The following is a 10118-nucleotide window of genomic DNA, read 5'->3' on the forward strand; positions in this document are numbered from 1 at the left end:
AGTAATGGCCGATGGAATACAGTGTCAGGAAGTGTATGGTCATGCACTTTGGTAGAAGAAATGAAAGGGTGACTATTTTCTAAATGGAAAGAAAATACAAAAAAAAATTGAAGTGCAAGGGGACTTGGGAGTCCTTGTGCAGGATTCCCTAAAGGTTAATTTGCAGGTTGAGTCTGTGGTGAGGAAGGCAGATGCAATGTTAGCATTCATTTCAAGAAGACTAGAGTATAAAAACAAGTATGTTATGTTGAGAATTTATAAAGCACTGGTGTGGTCTCACTTGGAGTAATGTGAGCAGTTTTGGGCCCCTTAGCTTAGAAAGGAAACTGGGGAGGGTTCAAAGAAATTTCACAAAAATGATTCCAGGATTGAATGGTTTGTCATATGAAGAGCATTGATGGCTCTGGGCCTGTATTCACTTGAAGACTGATGGGTGACCTCATTGTAACCTATCAAATGGTGAAATGGTGAATAGATTGGATGTGGAGATGATGTTTCCTATGGTGGGAGATTCTAAGATCAGAGGACACAACATCAGAATGGAGGAGGTCCTTTCAGAACAGAGATGAGGATGAGTTTCTTTCGCCAGAGAGTAGTGAATCTTTGGCACAGGAAGTCAAGACTTATTATATACTGTATGTGTAAGAAAGAGGCTGATAGATCTTGATTGGTCAGGGGATGAAGTGATATGGGGAGAAGGCAGGAGATTGGGGCTGAGAGGAAAATTGGATCAGCTGTGATGAAATAGCTAAGCAGACTCGATGGACCAGATGGCCTAATTCTTCTCTTATACCTTATGGTCTTATTTAAAGCACAACTTGTAAAAAGATCTTTAATTACTAATATGGGGAGGATGTGGGAACAGAAGCTATATACTTCTAGCATATAAGACCTTGTCATATTTATTCTGCTGTATACTATCAATGACAGGGCCCTCTGTTACCTTACCATACATCTATTTCTTCAATCTTTTGGATCCAAGGAAGCATTAATGTAATTCTTCCTGAAACACATGCATAAATAATATAGTTTCTTTAGTTGGAATGGATAAACTATAAACACATCTTAAACATACCTGTGTTATACTCTCATGGGATATGCACAGAGCAACCATAATTTAACTAAATAGCTAAACTAGTCTGTAAGTATAAATAGTTCACTCGCATTGATGTTAGTGTGTCCACTGTTAATTGCAGTGCTGCAAACTTTATCTTATAACATTAGGTCTGCTTGAGTGGGGCACCAACACAGAGGCTTTGTAAAATAAGGGTCAGAGTCACCTCTACTTCCTGAGGAGACTGAGGTCCTTTGGAGTTTGCAGTCCTCTCCCTTGCATGTTCTACCAGTCTGTTGTCACCAGTACAATCTTCTATGTGGTGGTGTGCTGGGGCAATGACATCTACACGGGAGATGCCAATAGGCTCAATAAACTGAATAGAAAGACTAGCTTTGTTATAGGAGTCAAACTGGACACACTGGAGGCTGTGGTAGAACAAAGGACCCTCCGGAAAATCCTGGCAATTCTGGACAATGTTTCTCGCCCTCTGCATGCCACCTTGGCTGAACAGACAAGCACTTTTAGTCATAGACTTAAGACAACTGCACTGTTCCAAAGAGCACTATATGAGGTTGTTCTTACCCTCAGCCATTAGGCCCTATAACAAGTCAACCTATAGCCGGGGAAGTGATCTTGTAATCTTTGACTTGTAAATCTTGTACATGTTATTTTTAAAGAAACTTATTTTTATGCTTTCTTACTTCTCTTCTAATATATCTGTGCACTTGTAATACTACTGTGACACTGTAATTTCCTTTGGGATCTATAAACTATCCACCTATCTATCTTCCCGGATATTTTGGAAATATAGATGCAAAAAATACAATGCAGATGTTTTTAACATGTGAATTATATACAAAGCATTTTCAGATATTAATGCCTGATTGTGCCAACTAAACCAATTTATAATTCCAGGTTGTGGCTGACCAGCTACCCATCGGACATGTTTCCTGTCAGCATTCTCCAGAATGGGGTGAAGATGACAAATGAACCACCCAAGGGCCTCAGAGCAAATATGTTACGTTCTTATCTCAATGACCCAATCTCAGATACCGTCTTCTTCTCCAGCTGTAACAAACCTGAAATCTGGCAAAAGCTCCTGTTTGGTCTTTGCTTTTTTCATGCTTTAGTGCAAGAGAGAAGGAACTTTGGTCCTTTGGGTGAGTATCCAACATTAGAGAAATGGTTTAAAACCAATTATGGGTGAATTGCTTCTCAGTTTCAAAACACGTGACAAATAACTTTCCCCGTATGATTGTTTTATTTATTATTTTCTAGTTAACTTTACATGTAACTTTCAAATTAAAAATAAAGCATTTGCTGTTTATGATAATAACTAAGTTGTTAGAATGTACTTTTTTGTTATCTTGTGCTGCTTGTTATGCATTTTATAGGCTGGAATATTCCTTATGAATTTAATGAGTCTGATCTGCGAATAAGCATGAGACAGATCCAGATGTTTCTGAATGAATATGAAGAGGTACCACTAGAAGCTCTAACATATTTAACAGGCAGGTGATCTGTTGGGTTCTATCTTTGAATCTGTTGTGTTTCTTGTATTTACTGTGAATGCCCACAAGAAAATGTATGAATCTCAGGGTTGTATACGGTGACCGATAAGTACTTTGGTAATAAATTTACTTTGAATTTTGAATATTGATAATTATTTTCTTCATTGATGTTAAGTATCAGCATCATTTTAATGAAACTTTTGGTTGTGGCATTAATGCCGGTTTCCAAATTGAATCAAAGTTTGGTCTTTCTCAATCCTTAAAGGTGAATGTAATTATGGTGGCAGAGTTACAGATGACAAAGACAGGCGGCTGCTTTTATCTCTTCTATCCATTGTATACAATGAAGAACTGATCACCCAGCACCATTATAAGCTTGCACCTGGCAATGATTACTTCGTCCCATTACATGGCCCATGTCAGGTAAGTTAACAGGTGAAATTAGTAGGTAAGAACATTTTAATTTAATAAACAAACTTGAGTTAAGGCCTTGAGAAAGTTTTCTAACTTTTTCTTAGTCAACTGTCATAATTTTGTAATATCAAATAACTTCTGCATTCCTTTGAAGAGTATGTGAAGTAGATAATATGTGATTATTTTTGTTCACATGAAGCATTATGAAGTATTTTTGTTATGTTAAAAGGACTATATGAACAATACAGTGTCATCTCTTTCAAACAGACGTGATGAAGAGTTTCTTTAACCAGAGGGTGGTGAATCTGTGGAATTCACTGCCGCAGACAGCTGTGGAGGCCAAGTCATTTGGTTTATTTAAAGCAGAGGTTGATATGTTCTTGATTAGTAAGGGCATCAAAGGTTACAGGGAGAAGGCATGAGAATGGAATTGAGAGGGATAACAAATGAGACATGATGAAATGGCAGAACAGACTCGATGGGCTGAATAGCCCAATTTTGCTCCTATGTTTTATATTTATAGTTGTAGCTGCAGCCTGGCAGATTTCAGAGTCGACAAAGTGTGACAGGTCCAGGAAGAGGCTAATACACAGGTTATTTAGGGCAGCCTTTAGCTAATACCTTCTTTCCTTGGGAGATTAGTTTATAAAGAAACTTCAGCGATATAATGCACGGTTATTATTTTGACCAAAGGCTAGGTTACCAAGTTGTCTGAGTGCATTAGGTTCCAAGTTCAAGTTCAAAGTATTACTGTTAATTCAACTGCAGGTATACAGCTAAATGAAATGGAGTCCCTCCGGGGTCAAGCTGCAAAACACAGTACATACAGTCACACACAGCACATAAAGTTACCTAAGTATACAATAAAACAGGCAGTTTTGGGGGGGAAATAAGCAGAAGAGAAAAGTGCAGACTCTGAGAGAGACACTGTTCAGATTTTAGTTGCACTGAGGTGAAAAGTTTTGCTTCTGATAAAAGTTCTGGATCGTGCCTTTTTTATACCTCCTATTTTCTCATGACCTGGGAGGAGGCCACTTGGTCTCTTGCGCCTACGGCAGCTCTGAGTTTTTCCAACTGACTTATCTGTAAGCCCTGCTCTCTTACTTCTCCCTAATTCTCCTGCTATCTGCCTACAACACAGGCCATTTACAGAAACCAGTTTATCTACTGGGATGTGTTTGAGATGTGGAAAGAAACCAATATGGTCACGTGAATTTACAAGTAAAATAGATAATTAAAAGAGAAAGATGATACACCATAAAAATATAGTGTCCTTCTTACACATATTTCTGATTTTTTAATTTATAAGTTGATTTTATACTTCATAAATAGATTGCCAATCAAAACTTACTAAGAGAGATCTACGTTTTTAAAATAAGTGCTTCACTGACAGGCATTATCCAAAGTGTTCATCATAAAATCATACAGCATTTATGATATAGAAGGAAGCTCTTCAGCCTATTGGGTCCTTGCCAGTTAATAAAAACCAGCCTGATCCGTAAAGGTGAATGTAATTATGGTGGCAAGGTTACGGATATAAAAATAGACAGCTTCTTTTATCTCTGCATTCCACAGAAACTCATACACCAAGACTATTTGTTATGTCCCTCATAATTTCATGTAATTCAATTAAATTTCTCCTCAGCTGCCTCTATTCAAAGAAAACAATCCGAGCATATCGGAACTCTCCTCATAGATAAGTTTCCAGTTAAGCAACATTTTCATAACCTCAACACCCTCTCCTGTACATTCACATCTTTCCTGAAGTGTGGTGAGCAGGGATGTGTGCAGCTTTCAAACTGTGACTTAGCAAGTATTGCACTCAGTTTCCTTGGATAAATGAAACATCCAATACACTTACTTAATCATCTAATCAACCTGTCTTGCTACCGTTATAGATCTGTACACATCCCTCTAAAGATCTACCTGTTCCACCACAACACAGAATATCCTCCCATTCATCATGCATTTCCTGGCTCAGGCTGCACATCCACACGTATATTATCTGACAATTCTCTGCAGTAAGTTCCATTTGCCATCTTTCTGCCTAGACAACCAGACCTTCAACATCTTCCAGCAGTTCAAATCTTTCCCCCACATGTTGTTTCATCTGGAAACTGCTTTATTGTATCCATTAAATTTAGGTTCATATCATTAAAATATAAAATATGTATCTTAGAAAAAACAGGGGACCAAGTATTGGCCACAGAATCACCTATCCACCATTATTCTTTGCTTTCTGCCTGGAGCTGATTGTGGATGCTTACATATGGAACCTCGTCAAAGGCTATGCTGTAATTCTTGCAGATAACGTCAAACACACTGTCCTCATTAACCTTCTTTGTCACCCCCTCAAAGTGTTCAATCAAGTTAGTCAGACATGACCTTCCCATAATCAACTCACCTCCACCTTTGCTTCTTTTAATATTTACTTTGGCCCTTGGATAGTCCATCGATGACCTCCTATCTCCACTGTCTTCTGAGGTTGATGGTATGGCTGGAGTTCAGCAATGCTTCTGCAGTCCATTGCATTGATGGTACAAAGGAATTGGGCTGTACAGCCTCACCAGAGCCTTGTTGGCTGGCCTTACCCGTTTCCACCTCTGACGATGGGGACATGGGGTTGAATTTTGAGAGCCGCTTCTTTTAATAGCCCAGGATATGTTGTATCCAAGCTTCATCAAAAATGATAAACCCCTCAATGCTTAGTTTTACTTCTATTGAATATAATATTTCTCCTCATTTATCTTAATCCCATCATCTGAAAATTCAAAAAGTTGCTTCAGTTGCATACTCTGTACTTAGTAGAATTAATTATTTTTGTCAATTTGATATTTAGTCTTATATAGATTATCTGCGGAAACTACCAGCCGTGGCTCATCCGGAGGTATTTGGACTTCATGAAAATGCTGATATAACCAAAGATAACCAGGAGACGAATCAGCTCTTTGTTGGGGTGCTCCTGACTCTTCCCAGGCAGTCTGGAGGTGGTGGTAAATCTCCTCAAGTAAGTTGGGAAAAATGGGAAGGATGATGATTATACAGAAAAATGTGATGTGTTTAGTTAAGTGCATAGTGACATCATATTTTACATGTTGCAGCTTTGCCTTCTTTAGCTAAAACATAACAGTGACCAATTAACACGCACACAAATCACTGGAGGAACTTGGCAGGCCCGGCACCATCAGCTGAGTTCCTCCAACATTTTGTATGTGTTGATTTTGATTTCAAAATCTGCAGCTTTCCTCGTGCATAGTGATGAAATATTTATTATTGGAATACATTTGCTAACTAATTATTTGGAAATGGACACTAAAGAGTTTAAGATAGTTCACATTTTTAAAAGCCGTTTTGTATTGATATCTGAAGGATCTTCACCACAGGTACTGTGTTTCCAGCATTCTCTGCTTTTGTTGTGTAGTTTTACTTCATGGTTTACTGTGGCAGCCCATTCATAATTATTGCCTTTATATAATGTTCCTTTTACAACTTTGTGTTGTCACAAAGCCATTTTACAGCTAATGAAAGAATTTAAATTGTAATTACCATTGAAATTGAAGAAATGTGTTTGCTAATCTACATGTTAAAATATCCCACAGGCAGCAGCCTGAAAATAATCAAATTTTCTCTGTTAGTGATGTAGGTTGAGTAATATTCAAAGTTATTGTCACTGGCTTATACGATGTGAAATTCATAATTTTGGAAAAACATTTACTAACAACTCTCCTGTTCTTTTAAATAGTTCAGGGCATTTTTAACATATATCTGAAAGAACAGAAAGGACTTTAGTTTACGTCTCCTCTAAAAGATGATACCTCTGACAGTGAAACACTCCCATGACACTGCACTGGAGTGTCACTCAATCTTTTTCTTTTGTTGGACCCGCATTCATCAAGTCAAGTGCAGAGTATTCTGTTATACTGGCATCTTTCCACTGAAGTGGAACTTCCACTTGTTTTCCTCTCCTTGGGACTTGAACCCTCTAACTGACTCAGAGGTAAAAGTGTTACCAGATGACTGTCATTATGAGTGTGCAGAAATAGCTGGTATTCATGATAGGGAAAAATGCAAAAAAAAATCTTAAAGTGATTTCTCAATAATTAATGCCGATTGACCTTAGTGCAGTAGAGGACAGTAGTATCAGTGTGTTTACACACAGTCAATGTGTTTACACACAAGTTACAACATGAAAACACTTCATTGGATAAGCCAGTATGCATAGCATTTATCTTCCATGTGAGAAAGCATTTATATACAATCTGATCGTAAAGGTTAACATAGTTGAAAACTCAAATTATAGCTGGGAACTTAACGTCCAAGGATACACATTATATTGAAAGGACAGGCAGGTAGGCAAAGGAGGTGGAGAAGGTCTGTTGGTAAAAATTCAGATCAAATCATTAGAAAGAGGTGACATAGGATCAGAAGGTCTAGAATTGTGGGTAAACCTAGGAAACTGCAAGGGTAAAAAGGCCCTGATGGGAGTTATATACAGAACTCTGAACTATATCTGTAAAGATATGGTCTGCAAATTACAATGCGAGATAGACAATGCATATCAAAAGGGCAATGTCATGATAGTCATGGGGGATTTCGATTATGCAGATTGATTGGGAAAATCAGGTTGGTGCTGGATCCCAAGAGGGGAGTTTGTAGAATGCCTATGATATGGCTTTTTAGAGTAGCTCATAGTGGAGTCCACTAGGGCATCAGCAATCAGGATTGGGTATTGAGAGCTTAAGGTAAAGGAACCCTTAGGGGCCAGTGATCATAATATGTTTGAATTCATCTTGCAATTACAGAGGGAAAAACTAAAATCAGATGTATCAGTATTATAATGGAGTAAAGGGAATTACAGAGGCATGAGAGAGGACCAAGAAAACACTAGCAGGGTTGACTGGAATTTCTGGAAGCAATTTGAAAGGCACAGTGTATATACAAACTAAAGAGGAAGAAATCTAAAGGAAAGGTGGCACAACCATGGCTAACAAGAGAAGTCAAAGCCAAAAAGGGGTTATATAGCAAGGCAAAACTTAGTGGGAAGTCAGAGGATTGGGAAACTTTCAAATACCAACAGAAAACGACTAAAAGCCTTTAAGAAGGTAAAGATTAAATATTAAAGTAAGCTAGCCAATAACACTAAAGTGGAGACCAAAAATTTCTTCAGATACATAAAGTGTAAAAGCAAGGTGAAAGGAGATATCAGACCTTTGATACTGAAGAGGTAGTAATGAGGGGCAATGACATGGCGGCTGAACTAAATAAGTATTTTGCATCAGTCTTCACTGGCAGTATCAGGGGGCAGAAGTGAGTGAAGGCTTTGGAGACTAGGTCATTGGACATATTTAAGCAGAGATTGATAGATTCTTGATTAGTGACGGCATGAAGTGATACAGGGAAAAGGCAGGTGAGAGGGATCTGGCTTTGCGATGATGAAATGGCAGAGTAGATTCGATGGGGCAAATGGCCTAATTCTGATTCTATATCTAAATATCTATATCTTCTATATCTAATCTAGATCCTGACTCCTGAAATTGAATTTCACGACTTCTGTCCCTGGGACACTGTTCATAACCTCTTGGATTTAATCTAAGAATAATCCTTTGTTCTGGATTTCCCAATTCCCTTGACTATTGGGAATTTTTTTAGAAGTACATTTACAGGATATGGGTGTCAAGGGAAAGTCAGCATCTATTGCTCATTCGTATTTGTCCATGAGAAGATGGTAGAGAGCTGCCTTCTTGAGCAGGTGTAGTGTATAATGAAGCAGATGGGCTGAGACGTGCTCAGTTTAGATGTAGTAATGGCAATATTTTCCCAGTACAGTTGTGTGTGACTTAGGAAGGTGGAGAATTTCAGCTGATGGCATTCCAAATATTCACAGTCTTGTGTTTCAAGGTGATGGAGGTTACCATTTGAAAAGGCTTTATCGGACTGGCTAATATGTTTTGCTAATGGTGCGTACAGTAGTTATAGTACTGGAAGTGAATTATTTGGAGTGTTAGCTGGGGCAACAATCAATGGGGCAAAATTGTCCATGATGGTATCTAGGACATGTGAGTGTTATTGGAGCTAAATGCAGCCAGGCATATTGAGTGCATTTCATCATACTGATACAAACCCAGCAAAGAGGAATTTTCAAGCATTTCTATTCACTGTAAGTTTGGTATTTCTTCTGTCCATTCACCAAAGTCATTGATCCTTCCATTGGCAGGTACAATAGTCCTGAATATCTGTTCTAATAGAAGGCTTACCTGCTGGTTTTACTTCTAATATATCCAAGTTTTTTTGGAACGTCATGGATCAGAAATGTTGCCTCTTTGCCTGACCTACTGAATGTTTAGAGCATTTTCTGTTTTTATTTCAGATTTCCAATACCTCCAGTATTTCAAGTTACACCTAGTTAATACAGCATAGTATTGAATATTCCAAAGTCAAGAAAGGCACTTACATACATTTCTTTCATAGATTTTTGATTTCTTAAGAGTTAATATTGTAATTTGTGTTGACAGTGGAATAACTGTGATGCTCTGGCTTGTCTTTGCAGCTAATAAGGAATTTTTAAAGAAATAGTTTGAAAAACTTCCTTGATATTAATTAACAAAATTAAGAATTAAAACAAAACTGCTACAACACTATAGTATCTTCTGTAGTTAAACTGAGGTATAAGAAATTCTTCAAATGGATCTTTATTATAATTTCAGGAAGTTGTTGAAGACCTCGCTGCAGACATTTTATCCAAACTTCCTAATGATTTTGATTTGGAAGTTGTGATGGCAAAGTATCCAGTGGTGTATAATGAGTCCATGAATACAGTACTCAGACAAGAACTTATCAGGTTCAACAGGTATGTAATGAAAATGATTTATTCACAAAAATATCACATTGCGAAAGTGAAGTTCTATTTGAGAGTAAAAGCTGCAATCGTAAACCAAATAAACGTTGTTTTTGGGGACAAGGTTAAATAATTTCAAGGGAAGAACTGTGGAAAAAATGAACAAGTTCAATTTTATACTTAAATCTAGATCAAGTGTGAGCAAGTGTTTCAATATACAATGGCTGCCATAAAGCAGTTTATGGTTTGGGAAATTTTATGATTCTAAAACCACCCATCAATGGCAGCAGTAAGCCATCTA

General features: G+C 37.7%; 1 protein-coding gene across 1 annotated transcript in view; it reads left to right on the forward strand.

Moving 5' to 3' along the window:
* Positions 1 to 10118, forward strand: part of dnah3 (dynein axonemal heavy chain 3) — a 156707-nt gene that overhangs the window by 135809 nt on the left and 10780 nt on the right. The window contains exons 53-57 of the mRNA XM_059979325.1: positions 1973 to 2217; positions 2452 to 2568; positions 2834 to 2991; positions 5822 to 5989; positions 9687 to 9829. Of these exons, the coding sequence (XP_059835308.1) occupies positions 1973 to 2217; positions 2452 to 2568; positions 2834 to 2991; positions 5822 to 5989; positions 9687 to 9829 (831 nt within the window). The remainder of the gene's footprint in view (positions 1 to 1972; positions 2218 to 2451; positions 2569 to 2833; positions 2992 to 5821; positions 5990 to 9686; positions 9830 to 10118) is intronic.

Source organism: Hypanus sabinus, chromosome 9 (genome assembly GCF_030144855.1).
Source record: "Hypanus sabinus isolate sHypSab1 chromosome 9, sHypSab1.hap1, whole genome shotgun sequence".
NCBI classification, from domain to species: Eukaryota; Metazoa; Chordata; class Chondrichthyes; order Myliobatiformes; family Dasyatidae; genus Hypanus; species Hypanus sabinus.